The 22,388-nt window shown below is 39.6% G+C and overlaps 1 protein-coding gene across 17 annotated transcripts in view; it reads left to right on the top strand.

Annotated features, from left to right (window-relative positions):
• Positions 1–22,388, top strand: part of uckl1b (uridine-cytidine kinase 1-like 1b) — a 40,994-nt gene that overhangs the window by 6,939 nt on the left and 11,667 nt on the right. For 3 of the 17 annotated variants that reach the window (XM_067528037.1, XM_067528036.1, XM_067528035.1), the window contains 15 exons: positions 4,676–4,755; positions 4,907–5,035; positions 5,411–5,586; positions 5,698–5,981; positions 6,089–6,160; positions 7,005–7,139; positions 7,540–7,667; positions 9,158–9,250; positions 11,112–11,210; positions 11,772–12,023; positions 12,130–12,468; positions 12,752–12,853; positions 13,002–13,064; positions 13,181–13,279; positions 13,695–18,116. In XM_067528037.1, coding sequence (XP_067384138.1) covers positions 4,676–4,755; positions 4,907–5,035; positions 5,411–5,586; positions 5,698–5,981; positions 6,089–6,160; positions 7,005–7,139; positions 7,540–7,667; positions 9,158–9,250; positions 11,112–11,210; positions 11,772–12,023; positions 12,130–12,468; positions 12,752–12,853; positions 13,002–13,064; positions 13,181–13,279; positions 13,695–14,039 — 2,396 coding nt within the window. In that variant the 3' untranslated portion in view covers positions 14,040–18,116. Of the gene's footprint in view, positions 1–842; positions 997–3,153; positions 3,173–4,675; positions 4,756–4,906; positions 5,036–5,410; positions 5,587–5,697; positions 5,982–6,088; positions 6,161–7,004; positions 7,140–7,539; positions 7,668–9,157; positions 9,251–11,111; positions 11,211–11,381; positions 11,751–11,771; positions 12,024–12,129; positions 12,469–12,751; positions 12,854–13,001; positions 13,065–13,180; positions 13,280–13,694; positions 18,117–18,154; positions 20,997–22,388 lie in introns of those variants that run through there. The other 14 variants (XM_067528041.1, XM_067528038.1, XM_067528042.1 and 11 more) reach the window with 14 other exon arrangements.

Genomic DNA, 22,388 nt, shown 5'->3' with positions numbered 1-22,388 from the left:
TTACTTTGGACACGCGATCCTCTTAGAATGAGCACTAATTACCGCTTATTCAGTATGAAGATTAAAGTCTTTGTGTTACTAAGTCTTAGACTAGTATGAATCTCGGAGTTATCTGGGCAGACACTGTAGACTCTAAACAAAAAGCCTCTGTCCAGATTATTTAGAAATGGGCAATTTTGGTGTACCAGTGGTAGTATCAGAAATTACACTGTCACTATTCACGTTGTTAATCAAAACAATGTATGAAATTTGATGAAATTTGACCATTATGTCTAATAATTATTTGTTTTTTATGTTGAAGGAACCATGGAATATCACAGATATTAAACAAAAGAAGGGAAAATTAATGCAGCTCATATTTTAAATATACATAGTTTTCATTGGTTGTCCTGGGTTTTTGAACTCAAAAAACAAAGCTAATTGTATTTGTTTTTCCCAGTAGCACTTGCAAAGTGATGCACTGAAGAATGGTTGACCTCTGTGACATGTTTAATCGATTAATATTCAGAGTAGGTGTTAATGTGTCAGATTAAAGCTTTGTATGTTGCTTTGCAACCTTAAATATTAGTAAATATTGGTAATAAGTAGCATAGCAAATTAAATGGAACATGTTTATGTGTGTCAACAAGTGTATGTATGAGATTATCAGGCCAGGCTCTCCCCATGTGAGAATGTCTCCCACTGTGTGTTATATGTGTGAAATCTGCAGACAATATCAGGAGAATCAGATCAGAAGATTGTCTGGACATTGTTGTAGTTCATACGTGAAAAGGGCCTTAGATAGAGAGAAAGAGGGAGGGCAAAAAGAAAGAGAGAGAATCGTGGGGAAAAAAACAAAGTCAGAGAGTCAGAGCTGGACACAGTGAGGGAGTCTGATTTTCTTCCAGTTAGTCAGTGTCTGGGTAGCAAGACTGCTCTGGTGGTGCTCCACCTCTTTCTCACTGTCTGGAATAAGGCCTGACTGGGAGGGAATTATGGGGATGTCTTCAAAAAGAGGTGCGTATATTATGTGTGTGTGTGTGTGTGTTTGTGTGTTAGAAATGGGAGGAAATTAAAGAACAGGATAAGAAAATAACATAGGAAAAACGAAAGTAGTATTGTGTGTGTGTGTGTGTGTGTGTGTGTGTGTGTTTCTGTGGAAGAAAAACAGTGCTGACTTTCTCCTCTTTAACATAAAGAATGTGAGAGAGGGAGAGTTGTGAAGAAAACATAAAAAAAACACAAGACTACACTTTAAAGCAAAAAAGAAGAAAATAAAGTAGATGCTCCAGTGGTTACACTCATTCTAAATGAGGAAAGTTTATACAATCACATGATATTTAGACTCAGTGTAACTGCCTCAATGTGTTTACTCTTTTTTTATCCAGGTGTATCAGTTTCTCTGTCCATTGCCTTTTAAGATTGCAAAATTATTGATATTACGTCTCCTTTTCCTTTAGTTGTGTCAGTGGTGAATGGTGTTAGTATTTCCATGTGTTTTTTTTTTCTAAACTACAGTATGTCTAAACCGTACAGTGGAGAAACAAAGACTTCTGTGTGAGTGTTTGTCAAGGAAAACAAATGACTCTTTTGTGTGTGCGTGCGTGCGTGCCTGCACGTGGGTTTGTGTGTGTTTGTTAGTAATGTGTGCACCCTTGCACTCAGGGGGAGCAGTTGCAGGCGTAGCTAGAAGAACTCAGAGGTTGTTTGAGATCATTAGGCAGCTGTCGGCACTCCTGGGTCCTGACTCTTCTATTGTCTCCCCTTCTCTCCTTTCCCCTCCTCTCTTCTTCTCTCCTATCCTCCGCTCTCCTTTCCCCGTTTCTGCTCTCCTCAGTTATGACTAACCAGTGTGGAGCAACAGTTACAGACAGCTGGGAGCGAGTCATACTCTGACATTAGTCGAACAGCTGTTTTATCCTCCTGGCCTGTGCCGGAGAACTGGGCTTTAGATTTGACACAATGGAGCTGCATTGTTTCATACCAAGACAATGGTTGTGATTGCAACCAGATAGCCTGTGTGACAGAGTTTGCTACCCATATCCAAGTATGCATAATAGGAGATAGGAGTAGATATCCCAGTAAGGACAAGCATTTGGTTGTAGTATAATGTATTTCACGGTAAGTTGTAAGTCGCATTTGCACCTGTGCTGACTTGGCTTGTGTGTGTAAATGTCTGTTTGCATTGTATCCTACCGTATGTAGACTTAATTGTTCTGCTTTCTGAAAAGAGGCCTCTGGTAATGGTAACTAAGACCTATTCCCATAGCAACAAGGACAGATCTTTCCCAAAAGCAGAATTCATTAATTATGCCTTTCTTTTACAAGACCTTTATTTTCCAAGACAGGAATTAGAATGCATGCTCAATTTCCTCCTTAGCACAAGAGTTGCATCGCTGACTGCATCACCTCTCCAGCTGCTACCCAGACAGCTAATAGAGAAATGCTCTGTCGCCTGGAGAATATTAACTCATATCCATGCACACAAATCACACTCACACACACTGGTAATGGGTGTGTGTACTTGTTTATGTCTATCAGTGTGTGCTTTTATGTGTGTGTTTACACCTTGTGTCATGAACTATTCCATCAACACTGAGCTACTTCTCATCCATTCTTATACAGCCTGGCCTTGTTTCTTTCTACCTTATTATTGTGAGTCTGAAGTAAAAGATTACAAATAATCCGTCAGGCTGTGTTTGGGTCTGTGCTTGTGAGTGGAAACAAAGAGAAGAGAAATGAGGGAAAAGGTACAAGTTGATATGAAATAAGAAAACAACTAAATGAAAGGAAAGAAACGAAATGCAAAGGGGAGGGTGTAGGAGTCCGACAGGGTCACAGTAACATGACTGACCTACATTGCGTCCAGAAAGTATTTTTTAAAAAAAAGTTTTTTAAATCCCATGTACATCCCATGTACATTCCATGTACATTCATCCCATGTACAGCCATTACACTCAAAATTAAGCTCTGGTGCATCCTGTTTCCGCTTCTCATCCTTGAGATGTTTCTACAACTTGATTGGAGTCCACCTGTGGGAAGTTGGAGCAAAGGAGTGTCTACGGGAAAACTCTGTGAATGTCCATGAGGGACCCAGCCAGAGCCCAGACTTGAACCTGTTTGAACATCTCTGGAGAGATCTGAATATGGCTGTGCACTGACGGTCCCCATCCAACTTGATAGAACTTGAGAGGTACTACAAAGAAGAATGGGAGACACTGCCCAAAAATAGGTTTGCCACGCTTGTCGCATCATAGTCAAAAAGACTGTAAAAGGCTGTAATAGGTGCTAACGGTGCTTCAACAAAGTATTAAGCAAAGGCAATGAATACTTTGGTTTTTATTTTTAATAAATCTTCAAAGATTTGAAACTTCTTTCACATTGTCGTTTACTGTATTTTTTGTAGAATTTTGAGGACAACAATTAATTTGATCCTTTTTGGAATAAGGCTGCAAAACATTACAAAATGTGAAAAAAGTTAATACTCTGGATGCACTGTAGAAATGTTTATACAGTGTGGTTTTTGGATTGAACGGTTCTTTTGCTATCTCTGGATGTTTTTGTATAAGCAGGAGAGGTGGGAATTCAGTTCATTTATTTGATGAGAAATCCTCCAACCATTTCTATAATCAGGGTACACACAAAAAGTCCTCTGGTCAACTTTGGGACCCGCCACAAATGGGCATGACAAGATATCTAGGATTCAAAAGAGTCTGTGCAAGACCTCTGCTGCATTCCAGTTCAAAACAAAGCTCTATCATCTCTGCTTCAAGTAGTTTTCGTTTGACATTTCCTTGATCTGATCTGACAGAATAGGCTCCAGTCTCTTGCTTGCTTTGTATCTGCTGCCGCTATCTGGTCGTGCCAGACTAATGCAGGGGAGTTAAGTGCACATGTAAAGATATATCATTCTAAAGTACAGCCTCAGCTCGTACCTGCTGCACTGTCATTCAATATTCTGCTTGGTCAGAAGAGGAAGTCATCCACCTCTGCAATTCTCTCCTCTCTCCCTCAGCATCCTCTGCTCTCCATTTTTTCTTTTGTCACCCTCCCTCTTCCTCCCCTTCTGCATGCACATGCTCATCTTCAGCTCTCTCCATCTTCCCTCCCTCTTTCAAGTAGCTGTGCAGAGAGGAAGTAGAGTGCAGGCAATATGCAGAGGTCTAATTGTAGCAGAAAGACAGCATTAATGAGGCAGTGCACTGCATGTCCAATTAAGTTGACATGGAGAAAGACCGGGAAGAGTGTGGGGAAAGAATGGGAGGTTAAAGTGAAGAAAGGGATTGAGAAAAGTGGAAAGTGGCAGCATGTGTGATTGCAGTAGTTAGAAATAGAGAGCAAAAAGAGGGCTGAGGCAGTTGGTCTGCTGTCTGCTGTGTCAGAAGTTCACACAGGCACCAGCGATTTATAGCTCATCTATTTGAGTCATCAAAAGGCCTTTACCCATTCGTCTCTCTCTTTCTGTTTCTCTTTCAGACATCTGTTTGTTTTCATCGTATGTGTTCATTTCAATCTATACTGTTAATTGGACTACATTCAGACTTTTTTCTGGTTGCCCTATATCAAAATAAATCTGGAAGTGCTAAGATCAAGACATATCTAGAATATGACTCCCTTGTATTTCTATTCCATGAATATAAAGCGCTGGGAACAGTTTGTGCTAACTCTGAAATGGTAATTTCTCTCATTTTGCCAGGTCCGTTGTGTGATGAGCCAGCAGAGGTGAAGAGGAAAGGTCGTCCTAAAGCAGAAGTGCAGGAACTAAGAAGCATCCCTGTGAGTATCTCACTTTGAACTGAGTGGGTGTTTGAAGTGGGCTTCATTTTTCCCGCACAGAGGCAGCTCTCCATGAATATGCACAGTGTACAGTACAGTATAGCAATAATCCTTGCATGTATTCAAATCTCTCTTCCTCACCCCTGAGCAGGCCCATATGATAGTACAATGGAAGGAAGAGTTTAAGCGCCGCTCCAGGGTTAAGTGTCCATGTTCAGGCTGCTGGTTAGAGTTTCCCAGCATCTATGGCGTCAAGTACCACTATCAACGATGCCAGGGGGTGAGTCACTAACCTCTGCTCTTTCCTGCTATTCGGCTATTTCTACCTTGCGCTTTAGAGGTAGGGGCTCGAGCTTTAGATCGCCTGTTTTGCGTTGGAGAGAATCGTCAAATACAAGGTCATACCATAATAGTCAGTGATAAATGGCCTGTGAAGTTAGTTTAAATGAGAGTTTAAAGCTCCAGAGAATTTATTCTGGTCACACTCCAGATTTTAAGTAATTATTCACCATACATGAGCGATTAATCTGGCTTTTTCAAGAGCCTATGATCAACCAACTGTAGGCTTCCAGTTACAGATACTGTCATCTTCTTTTGCGTAGGGAGGAATTTGTTCACTTTAAATCCCCTCTCCTCATGTCTGTGTTTGTATCAGGCCACCGTAGCTGAGAAGCTGAGTCATGGCTGTCCCTACTGTGAGGCAGTGTTTGCCACAAAAGTGCGCCTGCAGAAGCACAAGCTGTGGAACCACCCAGACAGGTTTAGTATGGAGCCTAAGGATGAGCAGCCTAAACTTCAAAAGACTTCTGTCAAGTCCAACCCTAAGAAAAGGTGACATGGATTTAGAGCTATGATCACAACCCACAGAGATGCATATAATGGTGTTAGTAACATCATAATGCTGACTCCCCAAAACTGTCCTCCCTCGGTCTGTGAATTCAGGCCCATGGAGAACAGCCCCCCCTCTCCAGTGTTCTTCAAAGTGAAAAAGTCCCAAGAGGTGTCCATGCCCGCTCTAAACGGAGAGCTGGCCCACCAGAAAAGTGAGAGGAAACAGCACAGCAACAGCCAGCCTTCACAACAGATTCACCAGTCCCAGCCAGTCCAGCCGCAGTCCCAGCAGTCCCCGTCCCAAAGCACATCGTTTGATGCAGGGGGCAGTGAAAGTGAGGGAAGCAGCCTCCCCCCCTCTTTCCCTGATGAAGACCCAGAACGAATGAAGCACAGTAAGATTACAACAATTATTTTGTAATGATCTTTATATACTCATTACAGTGTGAGCTTGCACTGCATGTGTTTGACCATCCGTTGCTCTGTTTTTCTCTTGAGCCAGGACGGAAGCAGAAAACCCCCAAGAAATTCACAGGCGAGCAGCCTTCTATATCTGGAACATTTGGATTAAAAGGTAGATACTGAAATTTCACTCACTTTATCCTGTGTTGTTTTGTTCCGTTTTTTCACAGCATGGGTTATTAAGAAAACATACCCATAATCAGACAACTTTGTGTAGTAATATTGTGTGGGTGTAATATTAATAAGTGACTCAAACAACTTGTGAAGAAGAGATTGTTATTACACTATGTGCTCACTGATCCTTTATTGATGCTGACAATAGAGCAGGCCTCAGGAACCCTGTGGTGATTTAGTGAGTAATGGAAACCTTGGGAAGACAAATCACTGCTGGGATATAGGAACAGAGATTGTGATTTGTGTTCAAAAGACCTTTATGAAACTGCATGGTTGGCTATGTGAGTGATTACGAACACTATGTACTGTAACTGATCAATGGTAAATTTCTTTTAACAGCACTAATGTAGCAAATGTAGAGGTGTTACACAGCTAATTCAATCAGTGAAATCACATACTACAGTACACACATCTTTTGTAGCCTCTGGCTGTCTGTGTCTGTCTGATTCATATGCTGAAAATGGTCGGTGACTCACATAGCATACACAGGACTGTAAATGTATCACTTATCAAATAATCCATTCACAGTTTGCAGGGCCCACTGGAATTCTTGCGCTGTATCGCCTGCCACTGATCTGGTATAATGAAAAGTCTTTCTTTTTTGTATTCATTCATCAACTTCATCAACAGCTTTTTAGCATTGTCGTCAAACGGTCCCTCTTTGCTTGTATGTCTCTCTTCACTTCAAATACTTTAATCTGGATTGTTAAATACTACTGTGACTTAAGTGTATGTGTTTCTTTGTCTGTGCGTACATGTGCATGTGCACATGTGCATTGCAGGTATGACAAAGGTGGAAGAGAAGCTGAAAGCAGGCCGTGTGAAGAGATCTGAAGGGAGTGGGTTTAGTGATGAGCCTCAGAGAAGGCTTACTCCAAGTCAGTCCTCGAAGAAGGACCCAGCATCAACCAGCTCTGGTGAACAAACAGATCATTTCAAATGAATTAGTTTGCCCCAAAATGTAGAGAGACCGGTGTAAATATCTATATGTGTTAATGCACTCACTAGCCACTTTATTAGTTTCACCTGTACAATGTGATGCAAACCAATACAGCAGCTTTGTCATGAATTGTACTTTTACAGTGTTATAATATCTCAGTTTTTAAGTTAAAACTGTGAGAAAGGTCATAATTCTACTCTCTGTTTATTATTGAGGTCATAGTGGGTGGTTGAATCATACTGGAGTGCATTTTATTTAGGGATGGTTCTAATGTTCTGGCCACCTTTTTTTAAATAAATGTGTAGGTTATGCCTGGTTATTCCAAAATAATTGATTAGCTAATTAACAAAGGTATACTGTATCTTTGTGTTTCTAAGTCGCTGTTCCGGACATCCAGTGGCAGCGCGCAATATCAGAGCGAGGTGAAGTGGTGTGTCCCACCTGCTCCATTGTTACCAGGAAAACAATCCACGGCCTTAAGAAACACATGGAGATTTGCCAGAAGGTCAGTGCGTGACACATCTGTTCATTAGAATGGGAGCGAGTTGTCACAGCTTTTGGTAGAGCTTGCTACAGTAGGAAACCCTAAAAAAGGGTGTTGTTGCCCATATTCTACACCAAGGGCTGTGTCCGCAATTACCCCCTACTCATTATGTAGTGTTTGGCATTTTATTGTAGTATTCAAATGTTGAAATCTATCGACTATGTAGTGCACTCAAAACTTTGAGATTGGAATTTTTAAAAAAGGACACATTTACCATTGCATGGCTCTAACAGCTTTTGTGGTGACGCAATATGACAATGGTTTGTAAGTCTCGAAATTCTCAAGTGAGTGCTCTATGTTGGGTGAATTAGTGTACCTTTTTAAATAAGGAGTTGTGTATGATTAAAAAGGGAGGGATTTTGGTCAAAGTCCAACCTTGCTTTCACTGCAGTTTATTTGGAGGAATCTGCCTGCCAAAAATCTAATGGAATGTTTAATATTAATCCATAAAGTAAGACCTGCTAAATGCTGTTGGAACAAAAAATGTTGGATACTGTGTAACATGTGACACTGAACAATGCAAATGATGTTTTAATCGGAATGGAAGCAATTTAGCATACTGCTTCAGCATCTATCTTATTTAAAATAAAACTCTACATGTTTACAAATCTTTTCTAAACCACAATTGTCATTAGAACTTTTTTCTGTTCAAGTATAAAATTAAGCTCTCTCAACCAAGATCTGTAATATCCACAACAGATTATAACTTTGTCCCCAGCGTTATTAGATACTACTCCCTGAGGTCTCAAATGTGCAGAGTCTGGGGAGACTTTACAGTAAAGACATTGATTGTAAGGCTGTAGAAATAACATCAGGAAGTATCTCAGTACAGTAATCTTAAGCAGTTTTATCATGTAATACACTTTACTTGTCAAAGGGAAGGTCATGGTTTGGTTGCATTGCATTCAGTTGTGGTTTATGGAAACAATGGTTCCACAATGGTTAGTAGTGAAGCACAGAAAAAGGTAATAGAAATACATTATATTGAGCTTTTCCTGAAGACATGCCAGCTTGAGCAGTGCAGTACATTCCAGGTCCTCAGAGAGATGTGTTCTGCAGCCATTTTAATGGCATCTTGGCCTAGTGGCCTATGTGACACTATTAAAGTGACAGAGTGCCGTTAAGCAATGACAGAATTGCCACATTACCACTGGGTCACTCACCATCAAAGCATCTCCCTCTCCAAATCAATATAGAAGCGAGTAGAAAAGACTTTGAAAAAGAACACTGTGTTTTTCAGTAAATTGGCTTTTTCTTGTTCCCAAAGTTTCTGAGTCCTTTGTCCTTTATTTTGACCACAATTGTGCACTAATAACAAACTCTATTAAATTACAGATGAAATGTTGCCATATTGATGGATCCAATAAAAAGTAAAGCCAACACGGGTGGGATACATGGTTCTTTTAATAGAAATGTAATTTGATCCTCTGTTTGGCCTTCAACCCATGCAGCTCCAGGATGCCCTGAAGTGCCAGCAGTGCCACAAACAGTTCAGGTCCAAGGCTGGTCTCAACTACCACACCATGGCTGAACACAGCACCAAGGTACATTTGCAAATGTTGGAATTCCCAAGGTCTGCCTTGAAGTCTCAAAAAATTAATGTTACCCTGTGCAACTAATTTCTAATCTTTCGAGCAGTAGTCAGATGAGAATGCTTTAGGTGTTCAGACAGCTAGTGTTTCACCACTGTCACACTGACCCAATAAACGGGGTAGTTATTAGACACCACACCAAAGCGCTACGTACATTCAGGAAACAGTTAAGCTTGCACTTGTGATTCTATATGCGGTTGATATGCTTATGCTAATGTCACTTTCAGCTTGCTGAGGTGTGTCCTGCATGTAGGCATCTATCTATATACATATGCATCTAAAAAACCTTTCTCATGAGTTATACTACATATTGGAATTTTGCAGATTGATTGTAAGCAGCTATGTCCTTCTTTTGATCCTGTAAACGATCATACATTTGAGCTGCTGATTGCTATTCTTGTCCTTGGAGTGCACGCATTTCTGCACTTGTCTTAACACTGACAGCAGAGAGCTTCATTAAGATATTATCATGACACTCTTGCATCAGAGCAGTCATACTATGAAGTTTATGAATAATTCAACACTTCTGTTTCATAAAGTATCACAACAACTCTTGTTAAATGCTGCATGTGTGCCATGTTTTGTGCAGATACTAATTCCAGTAATGTACAGTATGATATATGCTCAAATATGTGTAAATGGTGTGTGTGTCTAAGGGGTTTTGGGTGTGTGATGTTTGCGGGTTTAATAGTCATGATAGATGACTTGCTCAGCTGTATTGGCCATATTACACCCTTTGATACTGCCATTTGTCTTCAGTATGGACCTGTTGTGCCCTGACCTTATTGGTAGTGTTCCAGTTATCAGGGCAAAGCACAGTACTCTTTATTTGATAAAACTAAGATCCTCAAAACTTTCACCAGTTGATAATATAATATATAATAATATCATAATTGTTAATTCTGTGTTAGTTTGCTTTTTTGTCTGTGCTCTAATCTCAATTTGCTGCAAAATAATTTGCGCTGAATTTGTTATTCATTTCTATTGACCATTTCCGTGTAAAAAAGTTGACAAAGCAAAGCTATAAAGTGAGGGGAAATTATTTGATTAGGCATTTTCACTGACCCAGGGGCCTGGGTATTGTCAGTACAGTCATATGGTCCACTCATAGTGCAGTATGGGAAAACACAGCATGCTGATAGAGGGACACAGGTCACCCACTGAGTTTGACCTTGATGTTGCTGTTGTTACTGTGATATTGCTGCTTCATCTCTCACTCTCATGCTCTTTTTGTCATTGTGTTTCTTGTTGTAGGCATTAAGACTACAACCTAATGTAATTTTATTTTTTCTTTACTTGCGAGCTTAAATCAAAGGCTGAACTGGTGTCTGTTTTCCTGGCTGCAGGGTTGAGCGTGATTTACTTGAATTAGTGAAGTACTCTGGCTTATTTCATTTCCTTCTTACCTTTACAAACAACTAGAGCTGCGATCCAGTCATCTTAGTTTTTTGTCTGTGTGTTAACACATGAGAAAACACATGAAGTTCACTCCACTGGGATTCCTCAGTCCAGACTCTCTCCAGTCCTATTACTTCTCCTCTTTCCTCTCCCTGGCAGCCTTGCCATCTGTTGTTCTGGTCTTGGCTGAGGTTTGGCACCAGCCAACACTTGAGTGAAAACATGAGTTTGACAGTTGTCATAAGCATGCCTTGAGTAACAGCCTCACCATGAAACCATTTAATGATCCTGGCGCAGTGTGAACACCCAAGATGAAAAACACATTTTCGTCAACATTCTTATTTTTTAAGTCAAGGGGATGGGGAGGTGTTGTGGTGGGAAATGGTTATGTGACATTGTTGTTGTTGCCTCTCAGCCCTCAGGGAGAGAAGGCCAGACAGACGATGAGCATGAGGAGAGAGAAAGGCTTCGCAGAGTGCTCAAACAGATGGGACGAATCAAGTGTCCTAGTGAGGTATGTGCTCCTTCTTTCGTGCTGTCCCTTTTCACCTAAGCTTTGTCTTATTCTTTACTACAATTCCTTCCTTTGTCCTTTATTTCTATTACAACTTTTCTATTTTTCATGTCACATTTTCCTCCTTTAACATCTGCCAGTTTTGATTTTTTTTTTCACCCTTTTCCTCAGGCTCCCCTTTTTGTATCTTCCTCATTTTGCCTCACTCCCCACTTTTTCCTGTACTGTATTCCTTGTTCTTGACAAGTTGCCCAAAACCACATCAACACTGTGCTTCCCATTAGTCATACTAGAGTGCAAAAAGCCGAGAGAGGAAGAAAAACATTGTGAAAAATAGCGTCTGTACAGAGATGTCTTCACACTGGAAAATGAGCAGTTTTCCTCCTGTTTTTCCTCTCTGTCTTCTTCAGAGTATCCACAAAAGCAGAGATATTGTTCCAATATACCTACCTTCATGTACCCAATTTATTCCTTAATGTGTTTTTAAAATTATGTTTGATTTTTGTCACTGGCCTCACACAATCACATAAACATTGTATGTGCAAACACACACACGTACAGGGATGTTCAGCCCACTTTTCCAGTCTGATGGGCTACCAGTATCACCAGAAGCGCTGTGGAGGAGAGTTTTCTGATGATGAGAAGCCTGTGTTTCTATGCCAGCATTGTGGGAAAACCTACCGCTCTAAGGCGGGAAGAGACTACCATGTGCGTACCGAACACTCCCCAGCCATCACCACCATGATGTCAGCTACCACCAACAACAGCAAAGACAATATTACAGACACCAACAACAACACTGGCAAGGAGAGGGTAAGAAAATAGTGAGGGTATAAAAAACACTTTTTATAGTACACTGTTTTATAAACATTATACTAAATTTTACTAAGTACCACTTAGTGTCTCTCTGTTCCTCCAGGTTGTCTCTGAGGAGTTTCGATCAGTAGGCAAGAAAGAGCAAAGCTGGCCTGAGAAGGACTGGCAGGAGAAAGCACCATCCAGCCAGCCTAAGGAGAAGGAAACTGAAGCCAGGGAGAAAGACAGGGACAAAGAAAAGGAGAGGGAGAGAGACAAAAACAAAACATTACAGAATGAGAGCTCGAGGGAGGACTTTGAACGCACCCCCAGTGGCAGAGTGAGGCGCCAGTCAGCTCAGGTGGCAGTGTTCCACCTACAGGAAATAGCAGAAGATGAACTGGCTAAAGACTGGGGCACCAAGCGCCGCATCAAGGATGATCTGGTGCCTGACAGCAAGAGGGTGAGGCTAAAGTGTGTAGACAGTAAATCTGAAAGCAGTGTATGTACTGTAAACTCTCTAAACACACGCTACTGAGCTTACACAAAGAGGCCAGTACAGATGTGTATGAGCAACACTTTTTGGGTGAAGATATCTCAATCAAAATAAACTAATACACACATACACAGAAGAAAAAACAGGATTATACACATTTCATGAAAAGGCACAAAAACACTAGGTGCAAGTGGGAAAATGTGAAACCAACAGATAAATATGATTCCTGATATAGATGTTCTCTTTGTAGTTAAACTACACTCGCCCTGGCCTCCCCAACTTCAGCCCAGAGCTACTAGAAACTTGGAAGAACCAAGTCAAAGAGAAGGGCTTCGTCTGCTGCACCAATGAAGTAGGAACAATTTCTAATTTAATGTGTCACTGAGCATGTATCCCAATAAACCTTACTGGAATATGGATAAGGTTAACATTCACTCACTGTTTTTTTTTGTTTTGTTTTGTTTTGTTTTTTTGGGGGGGGGTTGGTTTTGTTTTTTCAGAACTGTGAAGCTGTGTATTCCAGTGTGTCGGGACTAAAGGCCCACCTTGCCAACTGCAGCCAGGTACAGCCTCCAATCTTCAGTGTCTCATGCAAACAACAACAAAGCAGAAAAAAATTGTTTGAGCTGAAGTACTGCGTGTGTGTGTGTGTGTTTGTGTGTGTGTTTGTGTGTTGCAGGGTGGTGGAGAACTAGGGAAATACACATGTCTGATCTGTCAGAAGGAATTCAGTTCAGAAAGTGGTGTGAAGTACCACATTAGCAAAACACACTCACAGGTGGGTCACACAGTGTCCATTTCCCCTTAGCCTGAAATCAAGCTACTGCGTTGTTTAGCATAGATCTACTAGTAGCATTTCTACTACTTGCTAATATACAGTAAAAACCGAAAATCGCTGAAGATGTTGTATTTAATCTTATAACAACAAGGTATTAACTGATGGATGAAACAAGATGTTCATGATGTCCATACATATTTTGTAACTACAAAATGCCACAGAATTTCCAACAATATAGCTTGTTCCCAACAAACAGTCACAGGTCTTGAGACTTTGGGTGCTCTACTGGGGCTATTCAGAGAAGGATTTCCCTACTAATTACACTAGAAAGCTTGTGCAGTAATATACCGATTCAGACTCTCTTTACGTCCTTTGTGCTTGAGGTAATTACTGTAAATGTATTTTACTGCTTTAGAACTGGTTCCGTGCAGCAGCCAGTCAAGTGATCTCCAGTAGCAAAAGTAAAGCACCGGAGAACAACGGGATCAAAACAGAGGTGAGAAATGGTGCCACCAGTGGTAAGAAGAGGGGCCGCAAGCCCAAAGATCGCCCTCCTGTTGTTGCGCCTTTTCAAACAAATACTGAAGCACTTGCCACTACTCAAATCTCAGCAGCTTCCATGACTCCGTCCTCAAGCCCAACACAGTCTCCCACTCTGATCCCTGACCCAACGGACAGTGCTAAGTCAGGCCAAAACAGACAGCCTATCCCCTCCACTGCCAGACGAAGCAAACCCAAGAGGTTAACATTGTCAGAGTAGCTCTGTTTTTGTCGACCCAGGAGCCAGCGAGAATGCGTACTGTAAATGTTATGCCAGGAAGCTAAAAGACCCTTCTAACTTCACAAGGACTTGGCACTAAGAAGAAAGTGAGATCAACCATTAGGAAGTAAAACATTTAATACAGACTTCAGATCTTGGCTTTGAAACCTCACAGTTAATGTGTCTACTGTTACCAACAATACTCATGTAACAGTAGTGTTTTATTACTTCATTCCACTTTTGTCTCCTTTTGAAGGCACACATTTTAGTTTCTGTACTCACAGCAAGGGTGTCAGTAGGAACCAAGGACAACATTTCTACATGGACATCATTTTGTGAAGAGAGTTAGTATTCCAAACAACATATAGAGTAACTCTCTATGAGATTTGTGTTGTGTTTGAGAGGTTCTACAAAGGATATTCTATTAGCATGGTGAATATCATTTAATGATAGCTAGTGTTTTCACATTTTTTCACAGATATACTGTACTGTGTACATAAACTATATCTATATATCTATATACTCAAAGCAATGATGCGGTCTGTTATTTCTAAGCCTGACACGTCCAATTGGATCATAAGCAATCGGAATATTTGCAGTGTGTGCTAATAGTGCAATGTTGTTCTTGATCTGGATTTTTTTTTATGGTTTTCTTTATGGTTTTACTTCTATTGTTTTTTAATTTTCATGTTTCAAGTAAATGTCAAATACTGTAAGCTAAAATGTTGGTCAGTTCTTAATCATGTTTCACTCTGTTTTTTGTACAGCTACTACAGTATGTGGCTGTCCCTTCAGTGACATTTGTTTTCATTTTATCTGCACCATATGTTGAAAGGTATCTGCTTTGATGACTATAATTAAGTGTCAGAACATTTTTTTTATTTTTTTTTTACACTGAACTTGACAGCAGCATACCCTAAATATGACTGTTCGAGATTTTCATCTTTAAGGTGTAAGCTAGTTACAATGATGCTTAATATGGAATTGTTTAATTGAGTTTAAACAAAAAACTTGAAGTATTCTGTCTAAAATAGGACTGGCAAAGCTAAATGTTGGACAGAAGGATGAATTATGTGTGAAGCTTGTTGCACCATTGCAGCACAATCAAAGGATGTGACACCATTTCAAAGAAGGCCATTATTTGGCTATTGCTTGAATCAAAGAGCTGAGGAGAGAATAAAAATTATATCTTTTATAGAGGTTGAGGGAAAAAAAGTTTTATTAAACAGAAAAGTTGCAAATGAAGATTCATATATAATTATGTATATGAATTAATTCCTGGATGCTCAAAGTTATTGCCTTGCACTTTAACCCTTAACCCTTCTTGCTCCCCTCTTGGAATTTTGCACTCCAGGAGTATTCAACCTAACCTAGCAGCTGTCAGGCACAGGAACGTAAATACTTTATGCTGATGAAAAATAAAATTACAGAAAATCTAAATTTACTTGGATAATGAGCAACATGCTTTCTAGATAGTATCTGTAATCCAACATGGCCATGTAATTATGACTCACCACATAAAGCCATAACTGGCCTGTTGAATGTCAAGGCTGCTCTACTACTTAATGCTAGTTTATCTTCAGATTTTAAAATATTCCAATATTATCTAATTACTTTTCAATTCTAAAATGTGTGCAATCAGAGAATATTTTCACTTTAACACGTTTAAAGTAAATACTTGAATTTACAATTATATTAGCAATTTGAGCAGATGAAAAATCCATAAATATTTGATTTATATTTGCAGTCTATGTCCATAAAATAATGACTTGCTTACTTAAATAAATATCACAAATCTATTTTATATTCTCTTGTGTGTATAACCTAGATAGCATTCTGATAGCTTTGGATAGTTGTGGTGTGAGGTTATTCTGAAGAGATAAGGGTGCTTTACTTGCCACTCTACCTTAAGGACCTGATACAACTCAGTTAAATCCACCAATCCATCCTGCCATTTTCTCCCTACTGGCAAGTACTCTAAATTTTGCACCAACATATTCAATTCCATTATTATAGAAAAGCACTGATGTCAGCAGAACGCTTTCAACAAACATTGAATTTGAAATGTATCTCCTAGTCCTGGGTGGTGTCATCCCCAGGCTGTGACTTTTTATATTGTAAACTAAAGATTTCAGCTGAAATTCTCCATTATTAATCAACTGATGGAGTTTATTCAGGTGGGGATGACCACGCATGTGTTTGTCTCTGTTAGCGGGCTGGACATTTTTATCTTCCATCCAGGTTCAACTGGGGAGGATAAGGAAGATAAGCACTGATTGGTCCTTGGACCTTTTCAATTTGAGTTGTCCAGACCGTGTGCGCGCGTGTGTGTGTTTGTGTGGGTGTAATAAACGGCACCTTTGTTAAGACTGGATGAAAGACTTGGTAACACTTTTTGTCAAGTGTGTCAGAGAATCAGTTCATCAACTGCTTGTTACTCATTAATAACATCACATTGTGTTTACCTGACAAGCTTTGGTGTTGCAATATGATAGTTTAGCACTGCTTTTAACAGTGGGTATTTTATACTTTACCACACCCTTTACTATCTGTCTTCCTACGATGTGGACAACACATATCTTTCCCGCAGTGTGAGCTAACTGCAACATGTTTAGAGAGTACAGCAATACAACATATTTAGCTGGTTTTGTTGGCTTGCTAATATTTTAATATTGATGTGTCTTTTGAACCCCACCCCACCCCACTTTTATTTGATTGCTTTGAAAATATCAAGATTATTTTACATCAATGATCATCAATATCATTTTACATATCATGAAATCTAGAACAAAAAAGTCTCAAAAAACTTTGTAGACCACAAAGAACATTGTAGGCCTGTATGTTGGCATACATTGTTATTTTATCCATTTTGATGATGCACATAAATTGAGCTTTTTGACATGATGACAAACACATTGAGAGAGTCCTTTATTATTATCTATTCAATATGGGACAAAAAGGCATATGTATGTGTTTGTTTCTGTATTTAGTGCACTTACTATACCATGAATAGGCTTGAAATAGGAGTGTTGTTGGAGCTTTCTAGTTACCTGGATTGTGTGTGGTGTGACTTTTGTACCTGGGGAAACAGCAGGCTCAAGTGTCTTCCCTTTTGTCAGCAATGTTATTTCCAAAACAAATGTTAATCCTTATAAATCTCCTTAGATGGCCTGAGACATGTGCCCTTTTATTGGACAACAGTAGTTCATTTTGTATGTTAAAAGCAGGGGCCATTGTGGGGCCATTGCGAAGAAACTGTTGAGTTTTAAGAAATGATGTTCTAGCTCAGAACTGGTTATTATATATAGGTAACAGGTAAAATGAGACTAATAATGTATTAAAGATTTCCATAACTGAAATTAAGCTGTATAGTACCTAACATTAGAGGCGTCAACACCTCCTTTGAGTCTGAACTGTTACAATTTTTCTCCCGAACTTGTTGTATTACCTGTGCATTAGTATCCCTCAATTAATTAATAAAAGTTTGTTGACTAATAATGTGTCAGCTTTTGTCAACTTTTTAGTTAGTTTCAGTGTTTGATAATAATAGTAATTAATTACTTACTAAAATGTTATAACTTCATGTAGTGCTCTGGACTTGTCAAAACATGCTGTGAAGTAATCCTGAAGTTCTAAGTTGTACCTATTTAAGGATAGTTCTGCTCTATGTTTGTCACGCTAAAGAATAAATCTGGGACTGATTGCCTAAACATTTACAATATGATCGGAATTGTAATTTGGAACAATAGAATGCCAAGAGTCAGAAACACGTAACCTCGATCTGCTGCCAACTTTGGGAAAGGCCCTGTATTGCGACACACTACCCCAGATCCATGCAGCGTACACGCTGCAGCTGCGGAGCACAATTTCCTCGCGGCTGCATTCTGGGTTTGAAGTCCGTCTCGGGCCGGGTGCCTTTAAATCTTTACGGCAGTGAAACGCGATCTTCCTACAACTCCCATGATGCCTCGACGTTACTCACCCGTTTGTCAACACAGCCTCAATGTCTGCAGTTAAAAGCGAAGATAGGCTGCCAAAGATGGACAACGAAGAAAAAACGTCTTGTCTAACTCACAGGTAATTTTCGGTTTTACTCCAAACCTCTGGACCCTGCAAAACGATTTTAGGGGACATTTAGAAGATATGTTTTTGCTGTTGGGCTGTCTATCCTTACAGAAACACACGGTCTGCTTTAATGACGCTGTGCTGTGCCCCTAACGGCAACAAGTCGCCTAATGACAGCCCGAAGTTACGCTGTAATTAATAGTTTATTACTTACTGGAGTATTTCAATAATCCGTTGTACTCACTGTCTCACTTGGACACAACAGTTGTCATAGTTTACTCAGGGTGCCCTTATTTCACAACATCGTATCGTAAATCAGAAAACCAGTCGAAGAAAAAACGTTTTTTAAAAAAAAACATTTTGTGCTAACGCTAACATTATGCTAACATTCTATAATGCGTGGTATAACGGTTTTATTGAACCAAATAGACTGAACGAAGGTAACTGCGTTTCTGCCTAGCGCTACGCTAGCTAACTGCAAAAAGCGTGGGAGGATATTTCCAGTCAGCACAGATACACAAGTAACGTGATCCTTTAAAAGAAGTCTACAGAAATAAATAAATAAATAAATAAGTAAAACCGATAACTTATTGCTCGCCTGTCCGTTATCCATAATCACCTCCACCTTGCAACTTACTGAGCCACAAGAGGGTGTCATTGTATTGCACGTTGGTTTTTGTGTAGTAGACGTACTAAAAACATAAGAGTTAAAAGTTTTGCTCCACGGTGACGATCCTTCTACTGAGGTTGAGGAGTGAGCTCAGTAATGGGTGACATTGAAGTGTAAATCCCCCGTGGTATGTGTTCCTCACTTGTAAGCTTTTTTGCATAAGGCCCTGTGCCAAATAAATGTAAATATATCTCGCTTTTACTAAACAATAACTTATTAAGAGAGCGCTTTATGATATTTTGTGTGTTTGTGAGGATCAGGGAGCAGGCACAGGCTTTTTCATATATTTTGATAATGTGAAATAGGCAGAAAGCAATGAACACAACTTCCAGAATGTGCTTTCATTTGACAAATATCATACAATCCTTGCACAAAGTTCAACAAAATGTAATCTCTAAGATATTGAGATAAATAAAAGCCTTTAATTTAAACTGTATACGATTTAGCTGGAGATTTATGGTATTTTGTTGCAATATGTTGGAGAGTTTTTTCAGTTATATTGTTAATCCTTTGCATGAGCAATGCTTACTGTACAAATGTGCTTATCTACACTTAAATAACTGTCCTTGTTATGTATGTTAGTATGTTGTGCAAAAAATCTATTTGTTTCATATTACAGTCTAATATGGGCTCTGATCAGTAGTACAGCATTTCTCTCACTCTACATACAATATTAGTTTTAGTGAAGTTTTACTGCATCCCCTAAGCAGCTGGTAGCCCTGCTGTGCATCCCTGTAGCCATGTTTGGCATAGCAACGAGTGCAGGCGTTTTGTTTCGAAGTGGCTTTCTTGCTTTGCAGCTGTCTTATGACTGCACTATAAAGCAACAGAGATGGTTCCAAAACTACAGGGAAGATCAGAGGGAAAACACTGTGTTCCCTTGAGTAATTCCCCTGTGGTTTAACAGGAAAGTATACAGAAATTAAGTCTTGCCAAGTCCTCTCTCCAAATATTTGGAAAGGCTTTAAATGTTAGTTTTAATCATATCTACTAGTAATTGCTTCTCTAAGTGGTGTGGTTCTTAAGCTGTCTTTAGCGTGCACAGTTCTAGGGTTTGTTTGTGCTGCACTGGAAAACAAGTCTGTCTCCTCAGATCTCTGAGAATAATGATTTGTTTGTCTTTACAAGTTGTGGCCGGGTGTGCGCGTGTGAGTGCTTGTTTGTTGCATGTGTGCCCTGGGCTGTTCCTCAAACTGTCAGCTGATAGAGCAGTAGAGGTAGTGTTAGATTTCATCATGCTGTTTATTCCCAGTGAGTGAAGTTAGGGAGGGGACAGTTCTCTCTGTCTGTGTGTGCGTGTGTGCGTGCGTGCATGCATTTTCTGTCATGCTCATGTCTCTAGACTCTGTTGTAAGGCACACAGAGACATGGTGAGTCCCTGCAAGGAAAAAGCACATAGGCTCTTCCCCTCTGTCATCTTGTCTTTCTCTTTACCTCCTCATCACAGACTGAAGCTTCTCTATTGTGAAGATCATCAACTGTGTCAGCATCAGAAGAGGAAAATAGCTCCTTGACTTTACTAAACTCTTGCTTTCTTTCCCCAGTTTTATCCGTTTTGTTTCTCGTGCTCTTTTCTCTTCCTGCTTACCCCTCCAGCCACATATTGTGACACTGACTGTGAAAGACAGTTGACCCAAGTTTGGCATGTGTATGTGTTTATGTGTGCCAGGAGTGGGAAGGTCTGGCCCTAACCTGATGCTATTAATATCACCTAATGAACATAATCTGTAGGGTAGGTTATCCTCTTACATTTGTGGGCTGGGAGGAGTACAGAGCAAGTGAAAGAGGAAGGAAAAGCTGCGCTGTAATTTCAGTTAGTGCGCGCACTGTCTCTCTCTCTCTTGACAAAGCTGCATTTCTTTTTCTCTTCCTCAATGGAAGAAACAGAACGATAACCAGATGTTTAAAGTTTCGTTTTTCTTCCAAGCTGATTACCCTCAATATTCTCAGTTGTCTCTCTCTCTCTCTCTCTCTCTCTCTCTCTCTCTCTCTCTCTCTCTCTCTCTTTCTCTCTCTGGATGTTCTGATGCAGTGGTGTTAAGTATGTTGTGGTGCCCGAGTGCATAACATATAAATACTGAGGCAGAAATATAAGATTAAGACATAACTTGCAGATTACACAAAGTGGAAGCTGCAATTATATTGTCTGCAGTTATGAACTCACTACCTGGTTATTCAGGAGCTAGAATATCTGGCTGTTGGACTCTTACATCTGATGGCAGGTAAGTGCATTTTATTTATATATGTTTCTGTTTATGCTTTTAATTCTAGTACTTTCAGCTGCATGAAATAGTTAAGTATTTTTTTGCTAGTATGTGAGGATGAAGTGTACAGTTTCTCTCCTCAGAATGCAGATAAGCAGGAATGACAACTCCAGTCTTAAGCTCTCCAGAATATACAGTAGTCCTATAACAGGTTCATATGATTTGGAAAAGTTTGGGTGTGTCAGTCAAAGTTTCAGTGAAGCTCATCAAATACACTTGTTATTATTATGTTTTGTTGTGTGTACATTCAAAACACAATTCAACAGAAACTGTAGAAGAAAACTAAGAGTTAGTTGTTTTGTTCAAATAGTTTTCTCAGAGTTCAGTAAGATGAATGTCAATAATTTTATATTTAATTACTATTCCATATGATTATAAACACTGAAATGACGATTTATTAGATACACCTAGGTAAACTGCACCTGTAGTAAAGGCTCCCTGTGCTGTAATGACATGTTTCTATTAGAAGTTATATCAACGAGGTAATATTTGGCTGCATAAATAAAATCAGATTTAGTTCAAAGTACATATTTTGGAAGACGTATAAGTTAGTGAATAAGTGCCTTTTAAAAAAGGTTTCCATAAAGCAGATTTTATTGCTGGGCAGATGGATTAAACTGCATTAGTTTTACCTAGATGTAAAAACAGACAGCTGAGTATATTGGTATCAGGACTGTAAGATATTACTTATATTCATTCTGTAATATTCATTTAAACTCTTTTGCCCAGGCCTAAGGTAAACTAAACTAACCTGTATTTTTTCTCTGTAGATTTAAGGTTGGGTCATATGAATGCACAGTTCGTGTTAACTATTGTGCATAACAAGGTTTTCAAAATAGGGAACAAGTCACAGAATAATATAAGATACTGAGTGACCCTCGTATTTATTGCTGTTACTTTTCTTGACCACCTGATTGAGTTATACTCCATGTTTGTTCTCTTGTTCAGGTACCTGAACTGTGGCATTATGTAGCCTTTTTCGTCTCACAACAGCGCATTGAAAGATACGTGTATGTAATGTTTAGAATCACTGAGAACTCTTGTTTCACTGTAACCACGGAACACGGGCATGATTCAGCATAATCATCTAGGCTAATCTTTTATGGCCTCTTAGTTTAGTTTCAACAGATAACCCAGCTGGAGTGTTCTCATTCATGCTCCTATGTGCTGTCTCAGTCTGTCTCAGGTGACTCTAGTCTGATAAATCTTTGCAATCTCTTGTTAGCTTCACCTTAGACCTATTGGCATGTCTGAGGAAGTATGTGGCCTATATGTGATGTTTCATAGTGATTTTGCTTTTGTTCCTTAAAAACAGTTAATTAAAAGCAGTTGATTTTCTGATGATGTCCA

Source organism: Channa argus, chromosome 13 (genome assembly GCF_033026475.1).
Source record: "Channa argus isolate prfri chromosome 13, Channa argus male v1.0, whole genome shotgun sequence".
In the NCBI taxonomy this organism is placed as follows: Eukaryota; Metazoa; Chordata; class Actinopteri; order Anabantiformes; family Channidae; genus Channa; species Channa argus.
This window is presented reverse-complemented; position numbering and strand designations above follow the sequence as displayed.